We start from the raw sequence: 17,596 nt of genomic DNA, 5'->3' as shown, positions 1-17,596 counted from the left end.
AAATGGGAATAAAAATAGGTCCTCAAAGATATCCAAAGCATTAGCCAATTTTTTTTTTAAATCTTTCTGCTTGGTCATGTATCTATCATGTTTTACGATTCAAATGTCAGAGGGATTTATATAGCAAAACCAGATCAAATACAGCCCTTGGATAAGCATTATTTTGTATGTTCCTGCTTCTGAATAAAAGTAAGGTGGCTGCTTTGCTTTTCTTAGATAGGAGGAGTTTGTCCTGCGATCAGCTACGGGGTCAGAACAGTTCCACTCTGAACAGCAGGGTCTGAACAGCCACACGTACCACCAAAATTAAATATACACTAATCACAGGTGAACTCAAATCATTTAGGCCCGATGGTTGAATAGGTAATTTCTGAGTCACAGAGCCCTGCTCACATCCCAGCTATAAATGCCTTGGGGTGAAGAAAGGACGGTTAGGGTAATGCTCCCTGCAGCAACCTGAGCATCTCCACGGTGATGTTGCTACAGTGGGAAGATTTCTCTCTGCCTTGCTCCAAAGAGGCTCCATCCCCCCAGACCTCATCTAGAGATGGGCATCTACACAGCCCTGAGTCATACAGCCTGCTCCAGAAACCTGGAGGCTCTGAATGTGCAGCTTATGCTATGTACCCACATATCCCCCAACTTTATTCAGAGCCACCTCAGCATCCCCAGCAGTGTCTCCTGGAATTAGGGTGCTGCTGCACCAGCAGACCTGGGGCCCTAAAGCCCAGAGAACCACAAGTTTCCTTCAAGCCAATTATAGCACATTATAAATAGAGGGTCCTGCTTGTTCTGGAACTGGTAAATAGCAAGCGTCAGGTTCTCCTTCCACAAATAGCCCGGGGAGCTGGTAAGGCCAGGTTCACGTCAGCTGGCCTGAGAAGTTCTGGGTTAAAATGATTCTGCTGGGGAGCAAGGAGGTGCCCCCCACCCCAGCCAGAGGCTGGGGTGGACAAGCCTGAGGACTGATCTTCATCAGAGTCAGGCTCTGCTTTAGCATTCTTTATCCTACTTATCTGCAGGAAAATGGAGTGTTCATCCTACGCCTTCCTTGAATCTTTCAAATCATAAAACTTTAATAATCACAGATATACTTTTACACAAAAACAAATGCTTTTGTAATTATTTTAGGCATGTTCATGATAAACAATGAAAAAATCACAACTCATTGGTTTATTACCTATAGCTCTACTCTTAGGGAACCAGTGGGCAACAAATTCCCACTGAAGTGAATCAGGCATCTGACCAGAGCGATTCCCAACAGGTAAAGCATCTCATTCTCTAGCGGTAAAACATCACATCATTTTTCTAACCTTTTAATATTATTGATTTTTTTTTCAGGTGTGGAGAGAGAAATGCCAAGCGCGGTGTCAGCAGGCAGCAGTACACGGCACAACTGCTCTTTCCAAAAGCAGAGCACTGAATGCCAACCGAAGCACCAGTTGGATATTGCATGATAACAGAGACAAGATACACTGTGCATATTTGGGGCAAGGGAGGAGAGGGTTTGACCCCTCGAGCCCTTGGGGTTTGCTCTGCCAAGGCCAGGTTGCTATATCTTTATGATAAGGGTAATCCTGTTAGGCAAACACATCAAACAAGTAGTCATTCCTGATTGCAGACCTTGTCTAGGCAAATCTAACCCCGGGTTAAAAATGTGCTGAGTGCACAGTCCTGTAGCACAGCATACTAGATTTGAGCAAGGGATATGCAGGGGTCTGCTGTTCCCCAGGACCCCAGTGTAGGCAATCCCCAAGGCTCAGGCTAATGCCTGGAAGTGTCTAAAAATTGCAACAGAGTAAGTTCCCTCTCCTTCCCCTTCACTTCTTGTGTAGAAGAGGACAGATGACTCTTATGTCAGGCTGTTTTGCTTCTATATTTACGTCCTGCCTTAGGCTCACAATGTTCAGCTCAGATGCAATCCAGTCTGGTCGTATTAATACATCTGGGATAATATTTTTAACAACCAACATCAAGCTGAAAGCCACAGTCATCCACTGGTGCCAGGAGCTCTCTGACCCGTCTCATCTGCTTGCTTATGAAACACAAAGGCTCCCCAAAAGGTACTTTTTCATCTTTTAAGGGACAAGTAGACTTTTCAGCTTCCCCCTGTAACATACTGGATCAAATTTAATCTCTGCTGCAGCTCTGGGAGTTTCCCTAAGTTTCTGAAAGGATGAATGTAGCTCATTTATTACAGGTGCCAAAATCAAGGCTTAACAAGAGGTGGCCTGTGAACCTAGCCAAAATAAAGAGGACACTGATGATAGCCTGTGACCATCCCTGAGAGCCTGTGAGATACCTACAGCTGAAGGACCATATCACCTTGCTGCCCACCTCACTTCTACCAGACTACTTTTCTCTGTCAAGGAACCAGAATAAAAAATAAGTTTCAAAGCCTTAAAAATTGCGTTATCCCACCAGTGGATACTGACAAACTCAACAGATCCATGATGCCAGCTGAGACATTTATTCAGCCTCCCATCAGCCAGCACTGGTGTCCAGCAGTGGTCAACCCTCACAATACATACTTCCTCAAAAGCCAGTGGAGAGATTTCCTTTACAAAACAAAGTGTTTCTGAGCCTCACTTGGGCTCCCAAGAGTCATTTGGGATGCAGATTTTTGGAAGGGTGTCACATTTGCTCAGCAGCAGCCAGGAAACAAGAGTAACAAGAGAAGGCTTGTCCACTTTGCTGTTTCCAAAGCAGCTTTTCTTTCATGCTGTGGGTCAGGATGGAGCTGACTCTGTAACGCAGCAGAGAAATCAAACCAGCCAGGGTTACAGGCAGCTCAGGCTCGATGTGAAATGATGACTCATATAAAGTCAGGCAAGTAGAGAATGCCTGTAATACAAAAGAAGACTGAGGAGGAAGAAGAGGTGGGTGCTGAGAGAGACAGTGTAGGGGTGAGTGGTGGGAACAGGTTTCAAGGCCACGACTCCTTCCCTGAACACAGTGATGTTGTCTGATGGTTTCAGAAAAGAGCAATGCCCCAACCCAGATCACTGCTGATTCACTGCAGCTTCTTCAGCCGTCCTGTTTCTCAAATGGAACTATTTTCCCACTTCCCAGAAAATCTTCTGTGTCTTTTATCCAAAGTGATTTGAGATTCTGAAATGAAAGGACAGAGTGATTTTTAACAGCCGCTTGCCAGTACGCCCCCTTGAAAAACGGAGAACATCAAAACAGACACACAAAAGGCATGTATGTGATGGGGGTTACAGACTCAGAGGTGTGTACAGGAGGGGGATGCTTTCCTCTCTGCATCTGCTGTGCAACACGCATCCATGGTGAGTTGCCCTCACCACCATGCAGGGAGGACCTGTGCCCTCCTCCTTCTCGGGGAAGGAAAGGACAGTCCCCGGGCAGCCTTCCTTGGCTGCCCTCCCATCCCTGGTCGTGCAGGCAGTCAAGGGCCCTGCTGCCTGCTTCCCAGCTGGGTGCTCTGGAGAGGACAGGAATAAAGGGTAAGCTCCTCAGGTGGGGAACCAGCAGCAGAGGAGGAAACTACAGAATGGTTTCTGGAGAAAATGTTTATCTGAGGCTTCCACGAGGTGTCAGCAACAGCTATTATTCATCAAGCTAAACAGAGGTGCCTGGGACTGCCATCCGTCTCTTCACCTGGCATGTCTTCACAAAAGAATATGTCCTGTCTAGCAACTGCCAGCAGCTCTGCCTTCCAACCTATGTCCCCTGTCTAACAACAGTAGACCAGAGGGGTCCCCATGCAGGGCCAGGACCCCAAGGACCAAACTGATGTATTTGCATATTACCCCTGACCTAAAGAGCTCACCAGCTAAAACAGGATGGCTGAAGTGGCATTACTGCACCCATTCTGTAGATGGGACACTGGGGGCACAGTGAATTAAAGTGGAGGTCAATGATGTACAGGTGGTGGGAGTGGGACATACAGTGTGTATATTCCAGCCCAGTGCCTCTGGAGCAAACCCCTGACTCCCATCACTCATTACTTCTCTCTGAAGATGTTTAATTTTAGCTCAACGGGACATTAGGCATTTCTGTCCAACTTACTGACAAAGACCCCAGAGCCAAAGGCTTAAAGCAAAGCAGGAGCTCTGCTGCTCCAGGCCACCATGGGTCTGGGGCTGTTGTCCAAACTCTGCTGACCTTTGGTCCTGAGCCTGCTTTCGAGAGAGGAGACTGGCAAATATACAGAGTCAAACCCGCTCACAAAATCCTTGCAAGGACTGGAGTAAAACCCAAATTTTTCAGCTCTTTTAAAAGATGAGCAATGCATTATTTGCCCATCCTTTATCTCAGACTTAAAACCAGTGCTAAACATTAACTGTGTTCAACATGCTGATACTGCCTATTTTCATATTGCTTTTAATTACACCCACAATCATGTCCATTAAGTCAATATGATCCTGCCCTCAATTTAATGAAAACCTCAGGAAACAAATTACATCATCTACATGAAGCGGCAGAGGTTTTCCCTTTGTCTCATTATGTGGCTGGGTTTCGGTAGTGTTGAGCAGGTTTTAGTTGGTCACTGACTGGAGAAACCAAAGGATCAACGTCCTGGAGGAGGGTGAATTAAAAAATAGCTCTGAGAGGACACGTCACATTACTCAGACGTGGTTGCACTGACGGAGTAATCTTCATCATGTGCCAAGGAAGCTGTGATAAGCCCTCTCATAGTAGGATCAGTAATAAGATCAGTTACTTAATTCAAAGTGATTAAAACCAGGCCGGACTGCAAACAAACAAGTCATGTCCAAGGGTCTGCATGTAAAATATCTATCATCGCAAAAATAAAACCTTTCTGGGATACTGTGTTTTTTCACTAGTGTTGGCATGCTATAAACACTTCTGGGGGCAATTGCAATACTTTTTCTCCAGTGCAGCCCACAAACAGGCTGCCTTTCCTACAGGCAGGTTCCTGCTTTGACTGTATGTGACTAATACATTTTGCAAACAGGGGCCATCCTTGGGGTTACCCACTGGCTGCAAGGCCGCGAGGACTCAGCACTCTCTGGCCTATTTTTAAGCCAGTGCTGGGGCCCAAAGCACACACCAGTTTTAGCTGGTCCCCCACCTCCACAGGAGAGCTTGGCCTGAGAAAAACAGTCCTGCTTCCACACCAAAGACATTCATTTCCTACGCAAAAGCCAAGTTGGCTTTGCGACTATGCTAATCCCCTGCCTTTGGGCTCTGACACCACTTGGCTTATCCAGGCATGTGTGGAAGATGCGTAGAAAGGGCTGGGCAACCTGGCTTATCACCATGGTGGGCATCCAAATCGATGGCAATGTCCCAGCGACAGCAGGGAAAGGTTTTGGGATTCATGGTCGGGCAGGGCTGTCTCCCGGAGCAGGCGGCACACAGATGCAGTGGGTACCACTGCCGTCAGTGATGGGCAGTGAGGCACAGGCAGGTGAGGCTGTGCTGGACACAAAGGAAGGGCTATAGAATTAGCTATTTTAAACCCATTTCTTTGGATTCTGCGCTTTGGTAAAAATTATCCCGTGCCGGCAGTAATAGGATACGACCAAAAGGCGAGTGCCACAGCAATAGCAGGGAGTGGTGGAAGCGGCTGCCTTTAATGAGTTTTAATCTGGAATTGGACACAAGCGATGAAAGAGGATTTTCTGTGTGGCAGCTAACATCTGAGATGCCGCGAGCTGCGGCAGATCCACAGGGATCCCCAGATGACGAATCGTACTGACAAACGCTGGACGTAATTCTCTCCTGCAAAGCAGCTCAGTGCACTTTACCCTGATTTCTCTTCCCTCGGATGTGGTCACCCAGCGTTTTGGAGCATGACAGAGGTGTGCAGCATCCTGCCTGGCTCACCCACCTGCCTGCACCCCCCCACACGGACCTCCAGGTTTTGGTGTGAGCATTGTGTGGCAGGGAAGAAGTTACAAAGCAAACTGAGCACAGTTTAAGCATTGTTCCCCTGGCTGAATGGCAGTTTAGAAGAGGCATGACAAAGGGAGTGGTTGTTCCTCACTAGCTTCGTTCTCATCGGGGTCAAGGGGAGGGTTGGCAGTGTGCTGCAGCCCCCCTCCCCACCACTCCGGGCAGCCTTGCAGAGAGCGCTGCAAGGAAGTGGGGTATTTCAGCAGACACCTGGCATTCCCCCCGATGTGAACGTATGCGTGTCGTGCTGGGACACGTGGAACGAGTCACCCATTCCAGCAGCACTCAGCAGAAGCTGAGCTCCCACACTGGCCGGAGGAAGGCAGGGGAACCCCGAGGATAGAGAAACCAGAACCATCAGCCGTGAACACAACAGCGACCAGCTTTGCGTGCCTGCAGAGACTGTGATTGCACCCTCCTGACTGAGAGGGCGGTGGCTGCAAGCAGGGGAGATGCTGGGGGCCAAACATGTTATGCAGAAGAAGGAAATGCTCTGAACTCATTTGGAAGGGGTAAGGATGCAGAAGATCCCATGATTTCCTGTCTGTAAGGAGGCCTTATGAGAGAGGAGGTTTCTGTAATGACAGCACCTGCATTCACCATGCTTTACCAGTGCATGGCTGTTACCGACACACACAAATTTTACAGCCAAGGGACTGCAGGTGCCCCGGGGGGAGTCCCTGGTGCAGGGCTGGCTGGCAGTGCCAGGCTCACCCCACACCACAACGACCTCCTCACTCTTCCATAGCCAAAACCTGATGGGTGACTATCAGGCCTGCAGGCAAATGTCACTATCCAAGAGTGGAGCGAGAGCCGCAAGCACATGTGTGCACAGACACGGGAGCCCACAGCCGGCGCTGGCTGAAGGGCAGTGTCACCCTCCGGCCAGAGCCACCCGTGGGGGGCGGGGAGAGGGCCAGCCGGGAACTGGCATGGACCAGGCTAGGACCTGCCAGGGCAGGCAGGGAGGTGTGACACCGCCCACCCGGGCCCCCGTGTGCCCCGGGCACTGCACGTCTGCAGCCTCCTATGCCCAGGAGCCCGGGTGTCCCAAAGCCCCTGTGCACAGGCCTCCCTGTGTCGCAGACGCCGTGCCCCCAAGACGCCATGTATCCAGGTCCCTGTGAGCCCCGGACCCCACAGACTCAGGACCCCATGTCCCCGGGACCCTATGCTCTCTGCACCCCATACCCTCATGCCCCTTGGACAACACGGCCCTGGGACCCCACGCACCCAGGACCCCATACCCCCTGGGTCCCAGGACCCCATGCCCCCAGGACTCCGTGCCCCTGGATCCCAGGGCCCCATGGCCCCACGACCTCTGGATCCCAGGACCCAATGCCCGGGACCCGATGCCCCCATGGCCCCTGGATCCTAGAATCCCAGGACCCCGTGCCCCCAGGGCCCCACGACCCCTGGTTCCCAGGACGCCATGCTCTCCGGATCCCGGGACCGCAGGCCGCCACGCCCCCATGCCCCCGGGACGCGACACCCTCAGGCCCCCACACCCCTGTACTCCCGGGACCCCCTGCCCCCCCGGCTCGCCCGCCCCCCCCCCTCCCCGTCACTCCGAGCCGGCCGCCAAGTTTCTTGGAACTTTGCCTCCCGTGACGCAGGCGATGGTGCAGCGCTCCGTCCTCCGGGCGCAGCCAATGGGCGCCGGGGGGAGCCGGGGCGGCGGCCAATCGGCGGCGGCTGGACAGTTCCCGGGTCCTGACCGACCTTCACCGCCCGGGGCGGGGGGTGGGGATAAAAGGGCCCCGCGGCGCCGCGCCGCGCTCCCGCCCCCCGCCCCTCCGCTGCGGCTGCGGCGGTGCCGGTACGGCGGGCAGCGGCGCGGCGGGGCCGGCGGAGAGGTGAGCGGTCGGCGGGGGCGGCCGTGCGCCGCGGGGCGGAGGGAGGGAGGGAGGGAAGTCCCGTGCACCGGGAGCGGCGTCGGCGGGGGGCGCGTCCCGTGCACCGGGGGGAGGCCGTTCCCGGCTACCGGGATCGCTTGCACTGGGGATAGCCTGTGGCGCCGAGGGGAGGCGGGTCCCGTGCGCCGGCGATACGGGAGTCCCGTGCGCCGGCGATACGGGAGTCCCGTGCGCCGGGGAGGGCGTTCCTGGGCGCTGCGCTCCCTTGCACCGGCGATACGCGCGTCCCGAGCAGCGGGGGGAGGGAGCTGCAGTGCGCCGGGGGATGGGCGTCCGCTGCGCCGCGGGGTGTCCGGGAGGGAGCCCCGGCCGCACGGTACCCAACGCTTTTCTGCTCCCGCAGGCCCGGCTCCGATGCGACCTCTGAGCACCGGGGTGAGAGGCAGCCCCCGGCGGAGCCTGGCCGGCCGCCATGCCCTGGAGCGTCCGGTGGGTCGGCGGCCGCGGCGCCCAGTCCCAGAAGCAGTGCAAGAAATCCTCCTTCGCCTTCTACCAGGCGGTGAGGGACCTGCTGCCGGTCTGGTTCCTGGAGGACATGCGGACCATGGAGGTCTTCCACTGGGAGGACGGGGGCAAGGTGAGCGTGTACTCGCCCTCCGAGGCCCTGCTCTACGCACTGGTGCACGACCACCAGCCCTACGCCCGGCACTTGCTGACTAAGTTCCCCCAGAGCGCCCTGGCCGTACCCAGCCAAAGCTTCAGCTGCTGCCAGTCCTCGGCCCCACACCTGGCCATGGCTGTCCGCTACAACCGCACCCGCGTCCTCTTCCGAATCCTCAAGACCATCCAAGCCTTCCCGCCAAGCGACAGAGCCGGCCACCTGGACCGACAGGGCTGCAGCCGCGTGGAGGGTGGCAAGACAGCCTTGCATGTGGCCTGTGAACTGGTGCGACCCGAGTGCTTGCTCCTGCTGCTCGGGCACGGCGCGTCGCCCTGCTTGCAGGACAGTGCTGGGAATACCCCCCTTGACACCTTGCTGCAGCAGATTTCCCTCGCGCCAGCAGCTAACATGCGTGCCAAGCTCCTCTGCCTTGACTGCCTCTTCTTCTTCATGCCTCGGGACCTCCAGTTCACAATGAAACAGCAGCTGTTGGACAACCGGCAGCGTTGGCAGGACCTCCTGGGGGAGAACCGGTTCCAGTGCCTGCTGGACTTAGCTCCCCCATCACTGTTTGTCGGAGCCATGCGTGTCTTGATCAGGACCATCTCACCTGAGCACTTCCCAGAGGCGCTGGACAATCTACCTCTGCCTCATTTTCTAAAGCCTTTGGACTTGAAACTGGAGAGCTAGAGGGGTGGTAGGAGAGTCTCCTGCTCACCTGACAGACTGTTGCGCTAAAAATGTATCAGTATACGAAGCTGCTAATGCGGCAGCCAAGTATCTGTTTTAATTAGAAAGAACTTTATTTTTTAAAATAATTGTATCTGGCACCTTACAATATATTTTATTTAAAGATCCTTGTGGTGAGGTGAGGTCTGCACTGCATTTTTATAAAAAGATTCTATGGCATGTACAAATGAGGGTATGTGGGAGAATATATTTGTAAATACATCCGAATAAACCAGTGGCAGATGTGATCAAAATACAAACTGAGTGACTGAAAAGCCTGAAGCAGCATGCGCCTTGGAAGAGCGTGTGTGGGGTGGGGGAGTATCTCTTTGCTAGGATTTCCCTGTTACATAAGTGCCGTGGTCCTGGAACAGGATGACTCCTTTTTTACAGCTCTCCTAATACATCTTGGCAGGGATGCAGTTTTTTTTTTTTAAAGGCACAGATGAAAACTTCCTCATTTTGTACACAAAATCAAAGAGAAGCCAGATACTATTAAAACTTCCCTAAATAAGGCTGGCAGGGATGCATAGCTGAAGGAAATATATTTTTAAATATGCATAAATAACAGTTTCCTTGCAAAGTTTCCTCTGCTCCCCTTGGAGAGCCAAGGTGCTTTTTGTCAGGCAGAGGAGAGCTCCGTCCAAAAATGTTCCTCCCCTGGCAGGATCAGACCCTGAAGCCCCTCTGTGTGATTGCTGCAGGGTGAGGAGGGTAGCATGGAGCACGAGGGCCAGCCTCCTTGTGCCTGCCCTCTGCTATGGGTCTTGGTGCCCACTCTGGGTATCAGAGGAGTAGCTTAGATATCCAGCCTTCCCCCAGCTCTCTCTTCTGAAATGCTCCAAGGTCATAGCTGCTTCAGATCAAAAAGCCCTTTGGGGTAATGTCCTGCCTCCAACACTTGTGTTTAAACACATCAAAGTCCTGAGAAAAGGGTACAGCTTCAGTTCATTGCTCTGCAACCTTTTCTCTACCGCATTCTGGGCAGTCAGACTGCTTAATGCCCTGTAAAGCTGGCACTGCCCCTGCCTGCCTTGCAGGGAGCAAGCTGTGCCAGCTCCACCAGCATTGCAATGATAGAAATCTCCTAGGCCACAATGCTGTAGCTCTGCTTCTGTTGTAAGTTGTCAGTAGAACTGTAGGTTTTTGTTTCAGTGCTTAAATGTGTAGCCAGGGAGCTGTTTGCCACTTGAACTCTTTCAGCACTGTTGTTCCTTTTGGGGTCATCAGGGAACTGGTGCACTCAGAGAGAAGAGGCCATGTTCAAGGCACAAATTTCTTTATTCATTAATTAATTTTGGTTAGGGGAAAAAACCACAGAATGAGGCACTATAAGCTGTTCATGCTTCAGCAGAACAGAGTGGTATTTCATCTGAAATAATCTCCATACTGCATGCATGATAAAGATAAACCATACTTCTGAAATTTGAGATACAACAGAAAGAAGATTGCTATTCTCAGACTGACAGCACTGAAAATGTTTCCTAGAAGAGCAAATGCTCATTTTTCCCAAGAAACCAAACTGATATGTGCTCAAACTAATTACCATGGGAAATTTAGGTCCCTTGCTAAAAAGCATAGAACAACTCTATTCTTTTCAGTTACCTTGTTGATAATAAAAATACAGAAATCCAAAGAACTAATCCCTCACTTAGCCACTTCAAAAAAAACTAAAATCTGTGTTGCTAAATTCTTTGAGTACATTTTCCCCATTGCTTCTGTAATAATGGTGTGGAAGCATCTTCCAAAACAGACGAGAAGTAAAGGAGTTGGCTCTAACTTGCTCACGGAGAAGTGTCTTGAGGTGGGGGAAGAGACAGAGCTGGGGTTGAGAGGAAAGGTTTATCAGCCTTGCTGACAAAGGCATAATGAGATTCAGCAGCAGGGAGTTGGTCAGTTGAACTGAGCACTGGAAGGTGCTCCAGCTCCCAAGCTGTGAGGGTAATTACACATTGGAACAACATGACAGGCTGGGCAGGACATCCTACACCTTAAAATGAGCCCATTAACACAACAAGAATTCAAGGCCAAAGCTGCCCCTGTGATTCCATACAGCCCTCCCACCAGCTCTCTGGTAATTCACTGTAGCAAGCAGAAAGGATCCCCTCAATATGTTGTGATGGGTCCAAAGTCAGCTAACGGCTGAGCCCCTCCTGTTATTCTAGGACAGAAGTCAAGCCTATTGCTGAGCCCATGCTGGGATCTCTCTGTTGAAGGTCACTGACAGACCTCGCTATGTGTGGCTCATTGATGTGTCTGAGACACTTAATCTGGCGAGGCTGAGAGGAACTGTGGGCAAACTACACCGGTGACTACACAAATCACTCACCCAACCGGGTCCACACTTATTTTTCAACCATATTAACTGCTCAGAAAGGTGTGGCTGGAGCTTCTCAGCTTCGGGAACAGAAGTCTTTTGTTTATAGCCCAAGCTATAGTGGCATCAGCTTTCCTCAGACTGACTTGCCAGCATGTCTCTGTCCTCTGCCACCTTTGGAGTACAGTGGAGAGCAGGCTCCATAGCCCCTTCAGTTCCCCGTCTCTTGGCAAAGGCTGCCTGCAAAAATGCCAATTGGTGCCAATCGCAACACCACTGACAAGCTTAATAAAGCAAACATGAAGAGTCATCGTGTCCCTGCAGAAAAGGACTGCCAGTGCTAGAGTCAGGGAGCTGGCCACAAAGGTATGGGAAAGAAGATTCACCAAGTCCTAACACCATGAGAGCACAGGAGTGAGGATATATATACTTAACAGCTTCTGGCTTACCTACACAAGGCAAATTACTCATCTGTATGAAATGCTTTCAAAAGGCTCTAAGGCAGTATATAAAGCCAGCATTACTGAAAAGCTTAGTTACAGCCAGGTCCTCTAAAAGGCTGCTTTGCATCATAAAACAGTGATAAAATATAATGAATATTTCCCACATGTTGCTCAAGCACTTTCAAAACAAAATATTCATATACTACTCACCTTTTAGTATAAAGTGGTTTTGTTTGCTGTGACAGGTGAAAAAGGGCTGAAACGCCTTCATTTGGAAAGCAAGGGGAGAGAATGGGATAGTGGGTTACTTTTATTTTTGACTCTTTGCAATTGCCTCCTCTCTGCAGCTCCCTTAAATATTTCAGGAGTTACAAAGTTTGGCCTGTCTAGAATCTGCTGAAGCAGCTGAAGTCTATTGTAGTTTTGAGTAACTCATTTAAAAGATGGATTTGGGATCTTTGACAGGAATCTTTTACCCAAAATATTGAGCAGTTAAAGAATTTAAATTGACATGAACACAAAACTAGGTGATTTAAATAGTCTAAAAAACCCCTTATTATAACATTTGTCTTAGTCTCGCTCTGTGATGTACTGTTCTGCCATAAAAGCTGCATCCTTGTTCTTACCATGGTCACAGCCTGGTATGAGCATTGCCAGAGGTGGGCACCTTAAATTTAGGAGAAGGTACAGGTATTAAGTACACCTGAAAACCGCTCCCTTCATGAATACGCATAGATAGGAATATCAAGCCTAATGTCAGTTTAACACTCGGCACTGCACAAAGAATATCTGCTGCAAATAGGCAAAGGTTTCATCCAGTTTCAGAGGCAGAGGAAGAGGGCTGCTAATGGACATGCTCTTCCATGTGGACAAGTCTTGCAAACTAAACCAAACAGATGGGCATTAAGTAAAGGAGAAAAGGAAGAAGGAAACCATGGAGAGCAAGACCTGCCAGGAGAGGAGGCCTTGGCTATAGGCATGGCTGCAATTACAGGCTGCTTTGAAAATGAAGTTGAACATAGCAAGAACAAAGATCCAGCACAGAGGCATGGAAAGACAGAGACTAGAAACAGGCCAGGGGGCCAAGTTTGTTTCCTAATGCCTGTTTGTCCTATGTCTGGTGTTCAAGTTGTATGGTTTTTGACTTGCAATATAACAAATCTATTGACATCAGCAGATCATTATGCATTGCATCAGCCTGTCTTCAGATCAATATTCCCAACTAGTCAAACAAAGCACCCATGCCATGTGCTTAATATTTAAACAGCACTGTAAATCAGTTCAGCCTTGAGAAAAGGAGGCTCAGAGGGGATCTCATCACCATGTACCAGTACTTAAGGGGTAGCTACAAAGAAGATGGAGACTTTCCTTTTACAAGGAGTCACATGGAGAGGACAACGGGGAATGGACACAAGTTGCTCTTGGGGAGATTCTGATTGGACACCAGAGGAAAAGTCTTCACAGTGAGGACAGTCACCATTGGAATAATCTCCCCAGGGAAGTTGACTCAGGCACGCTGGACACTTTCAATACTCCTCTGGACAGGGTGCTGGGCCATCTTGTCTAGATTGGGCTCTTCCCAGAAAGGTTGGACTAGATGATCCCTGAGGTTCCTTCCAACCTGGGATTCTGTGATTCTGTGAAATCCTTGCAAACCAACTTTTGTAATACCTATGTTAATAACAGTACTTCCATCACTGGTTGGTGTCAGCAGCTGTCTGGGGTTAGATCACCATTAGTTCCAGCCTGGCTTCAGTGATTTCTCCTCCACCTAGAATGAAAAAGAAACTCTGCCTATTACTTGCTCAGACCCCATCAAATTGTCCCCTATTACCATGCACAAGAATCACATCTATGGTGTTGCAAGGCTGGTATTTGCACCGATTTACTCCTGCTCTTTCCACCAAGCAGGTAAACATGCACGCGTAGCACAAGAATGGAAGGAGCAGAACTCTCTTGCAAAACATAACTCATCAGCCATAGCAGAAAACAGAAATCGAGTTTGCAAAAACTTCAGCAGTCCCCCACTGCTGCTAAAAGAAATGGATCCAAGTCCAGCCGGGATAAAAAGGTTCCCCCTACAAGCACTGATGACCTTTTTGCCCAGTGGTTGAGTTGATAAATGGAAAGACCACATAAATCAACAAAGTAAACCTTTAGAAGCCTCAAACGATGCAAAACTCATCATGTTTAGGAACTATCACTGAAGTCAGAAGAGTCTAGTCATCTAGTCTAAACTGTGTGTGACACTGGTCAGCAATTCCCATGTTGGGCCTATCACATCTGATTGATTTGCAGCATCTGTTTTAGGTCCAACCTTATTTTATAGATTTTTAAACAGTGGAGCATCCAGGGCTCTCTGAGGAACTTGTGGCTAAGCCAAGCAAAGGTCCCATCCAGATCACCTCAATCTCTCCTCTGTCCCTAAACCACAAAACATCCCCTGCCATCAACCTTACCTCCTCCTTCTGTATGAAAAATTAGTCACTTCCTAATGCAAATGTGAGAATTGACCAGAATAGATCTGAGTCAGCAAGGTGGGAGGCAGAAACCCACTTCAGAGAAGCAGGGAAGGCAGAAAGGGGCTTTGATCTGTCCCACACTTGGGCTTCAGCTCTGCAAGCAAGGTTTCAGAAGGAGTCTGAGCCACTAAGTCAGGGCCCCAGGCGAGCTCCAGTCACAGCAGCCACTGTAAGGTTACATTCCCTGTACTACCAGTCTAATGGGAAGCACAGCGCAGATCAACCCTTCTCCTTCAGGAAAGCATATTAGGCCCAAAAACTTCAATTCTCAAATTTAGGCCTGATGCAACCCATTCTGAGACATGGTGAGACACCTGCATGCCTGGGATATGAGGGAGAACATGGGCCAGCCTCCCCTTCCCTGCACTCCCCACCTCAGGCAAACACAAGCGCAGGAAGCTCCACAGATCTCAACAGGGAGGAGAGCAAGGCATCAGGGCCAGCCAAGCCCTTCCCTTAGGCTCCTCTGCGGAAAGCAATGGAAGGAGGCCAGGGGAAAAGAGAGGCTTCCAGGAAGAAAGCGCTTGGCTGGATGCCTCAGCCAGGACAAGGAGCAGCTTCCAGCTCCGAGAAGAACAGCATTTTCCCTGCCGCTTGGCTCCCCAGTTCCTGCCCCATTCGCCAGCAGCACCATGGCTCCTCTTGCGCAGGCTCACAGCTTTGAGGGGAAATTGCCTGTCCTCCTACCTTCTCACACACCAGTGATCAGGCAGTGTCCGCAGACCCTGACTCTCTTTTGAAGACTGGGCAGCCCCATCTTCTCTCTCAGCCAGCAAAGCTCCCCAGCCCAAAATTGTCCCTCAGCTCCTTTGTTCCCTCCCCAGTGGTAATTACTGTTTTGATGTAAGGGTGGTTTTTTGGCATCATGGTCTTAATATTCAGGCTTTATTTTATAATCATTAGGGTGGTTCTTTTTAATGGTGCAAGTAAATTATAGTAAACACGTTATACTACATCACATTCATATTTTTAATGCAGTGTCATTTCCCTGACAATGTTTGAGGCAGCATTTTAGAACAACATCTAAAGGGATAAGTAATTTCTAACTCACAGTAAGAGAGAGAATGAAGTCCCTTGAGGAGCTGAGATTTTGAACATCCTTTACTCCAAAATCATCTGCTAGCACTCTCCTGCTCTCTGCCACTCCTGCAATAAGGAAAGCTATTGATGGTTAGTGACTCAACATGACAAGACAGAAGGATGCAAACTCTCAAACTGATTTCAGTCTTTTGTTAATGACACGGACAGACAGGACGATGGCCAAAGGAGGACGGACAAAAGTCTTGGACTAGTAATGGAGGTGACCTGAGTGACTGTTTGTCTACTGCTTCTGCAAGGAGAGGGGCATATTGCTTCTTCCACTTACGACACATTTGTGGCTTGCCCAGCAGGAGGGCTGCTGGGACCCCAGGGACCACAGACCTTAGGGGAACTATTGAAAGAGCCGTAGGGCCACGGCTGTCTCACAAGAGCCATGACAGAGCTCCCAGCGCAGGTGAGGGGAAACACTCACATGCCAGCAGGAAGTGTGGCACTCCCTCAGGTTTGCCTCCTCTGTCAGATGCCAAGGTTTGACTCAGCTTTGCTGCCACCTCATCTTCCCTGCCAGCAGCAGCACCAGAGCTGTGGTTAGACCGAGAATGCCCTGGCAGAAAAATACCTTCCAAGACAGCCCTGAGGTAAGAGCTGCCAGGAGGGCAGACCAGGTGAGTCACTCACTGAGTCACTCATCAGGTAGAATATTTTGAAGGATAAACCCAGGTCATTTCCCTCAAAGTGAAATGCCAGCTGCACAGCTAAGGTAGTGCACGTATCACCCAGGTTGCCTTCACTATGGAGAACTCTGGCTGTGGTGGTGGAGCTCTGTACAATGTGCTGGCCAGGGGTGACCAGTTCACACCCAGCAACATCATCCCAACCTTCCTGATAGGTCAGCAAGCTATCACCCCATCAGCCATGGAACTAAGCTCTAGGTGAAAAACTCAAGATGTATCTCCTCATAACCCTTTGCTCCAGCCAGTCTGATCTCTTGGGAGACTATGGCTTCGCCTGAGCGTCATCACACCAGACTAGGTGTGCAGTGGGAGACATTCCACCCTCCATTCCTTCTCTCAGGAATAAAGCCCTCTCCCCAGCACAGCCTGTCCTGAGACTCTTGTCTGCCACTGGCCCCTTCCAGCACTGCTTACACCCGTGCTCTTAGGGTGCAGGGGAAACACACTACCAGCATGGTGATGGGTGAAAAGCACGGCCAGCATCCAAGCTATCCTTCACTGTTGAAGGGACTTGGTAAGTCCTAGCTCCCCAGTGACATCAGACCCCTGAGGGCGTGAGGAGGCACCTGGAGTTGGGGGGGACAGCACAGCCAGGCAGACAGTGGGGCTGAGAACCACAACACGTGTCATGAATGCTGTGACAAGTTGAGGTCGTAATTCTGTGGTACCACATGGTATCAGCTATGCTTATGTAGGTGCTTATATATGCCTAGCAACGATATGTCTGTGGTACTGATGTGTTGCCCACACAATGAACAGCCAACTCACATCACATCTCCTCCCCTTTCTGGTTTAGAGAGATATAGAGCAGTTAAATCCCAGCTTCTGTGCTGGAGCTTTTTCTCAAGTGGTATCAGCAAATATTCTTATCACCAGAGGTCTCTGGCTCAATATTGCCCTGCAGTGGCCACAGCAGTGGCCTTTAATTCTTCAAGTCTCACAGGCACTCACTCAACACAAGCCACCTAGCAGCATACCTTGTCATGCAATAGTCCATGCTGTACCTGCAAACAGCGTTTTTGCTTGTACCAGCCAGGGAGTCATCAGGCAAATGTTTCTCTCTGCTGCACAGCTAAGCCCACCAGGGCCAAAAAGAGAACCACAACCCTCTGCACTCTGCTCAAACTGCACGACTTTGCTGTGTTCCCATCCTCTTTCCACTTTTGCTGAATGATGGGAGGAGAAAAAAGGGGTGGTGAATTGCCTTGCTGGCCCTGATAATGAGGGAGTAACTTTCCAAGACGGAGCCACGCAGAAGAGGGGAGGAGTAACACAGGGCTTGGCTCTGCCCACCTCCAACTCAAAAGGAAAGGCTCTGCTTAGCAAATGCTGTGCCTTTCAGAGGGTGCTAAGCAGCACTGAGCACTCACTTTGGGAGGTGACAAGTCCCAGCTAGTACTCTGGGTC

At 50.4% G+C, this 17,596-nt stretch overlaps 1 protein-coding gene and 1 long non-coding RNA gene across 3 annotated transcripts; both read left to right on the top strand.

The window, feature by feature from the left end:
* Nucleotides 1–1,185: 1,185 nt before the first annotated feature.
* LOC142062056 (uncharacterized) lies at nucleotides 1,186–4,763 on the top strand. Its single transcript, XR_012662360.1, has 3 exons — nucleotides 1,186–1,264; nucleotides 1,342–2,063; nucleotides 2,201–4,763. It is a non-coding gene; the product is annotated as an uncharacterized LOC142062056 (long non-coding RNA).
* Nucleotides 4,764–7,608: 2,845 nt separating this feature from the next.
* Nucleotides 7,609–9,392, top strand: ANKRD9 (ankyrin repeat domain 9). 2 transcript variants are annotated; one of them, XM_075103963.1, is made up of 3 exons: nucleotides 7,609–7,742; nucleotides 8,146–8,379; nucleotides 8,473–9,392. In XM_075103963.1, exons 2-3 carry the CDS (start codon nucleotides 8,215–8,217, stop codon nucleotides 9,091–9,093), a joined length of 786 nt encoding a protein of 261 aa, XP_074960064.1. In that variant the 5' UTR covers nucleotides 7,609–7,742; nucleotides 8,146–8,214; the 3' UTR covers nucleotides 9,094–9,392. The 2 variants fall into 2 exon arrangements, with proteins under 2 accessions (XP_074960064.1, XP_074960063.1); XM_075103962.1 differs by having other exon boundaries at nucleotides 8,146–9,392.
* Nucleotides 9,393–17,596: the final 8,204 nt, after the last annotated feature.

The sequence above is a fragment of the Phalacrocorax aristotelis genome, chromosome 9, assembly GCF_949628215.1.
Source record: "Phalacrocorax aristotelis chromosome 9, bGulAri2.1, whole genome shotgun sequence".
Taxonomy (NCBI): domain Eukaryota; kingdom Metazoa; phylum Chordata; class Aves; order Suliformes; family Phalacrocoracidae; genus Phalacrocorax; species Phalacrocorax aristotelis.
This window is presented reverse-complemented; position numbering and strand designations above follow the sequence as displayed.

What these genes read in the sequence shown, in the direction of transcription:
- ANKRD9 (XM_075103962.1), top strand. Translation starts at nt 8,215, where the DNA reads ATGCCCTGGAGCGTCCGGTGGGTCGGCGGCCGCGGCGCCCAGTCCCAG.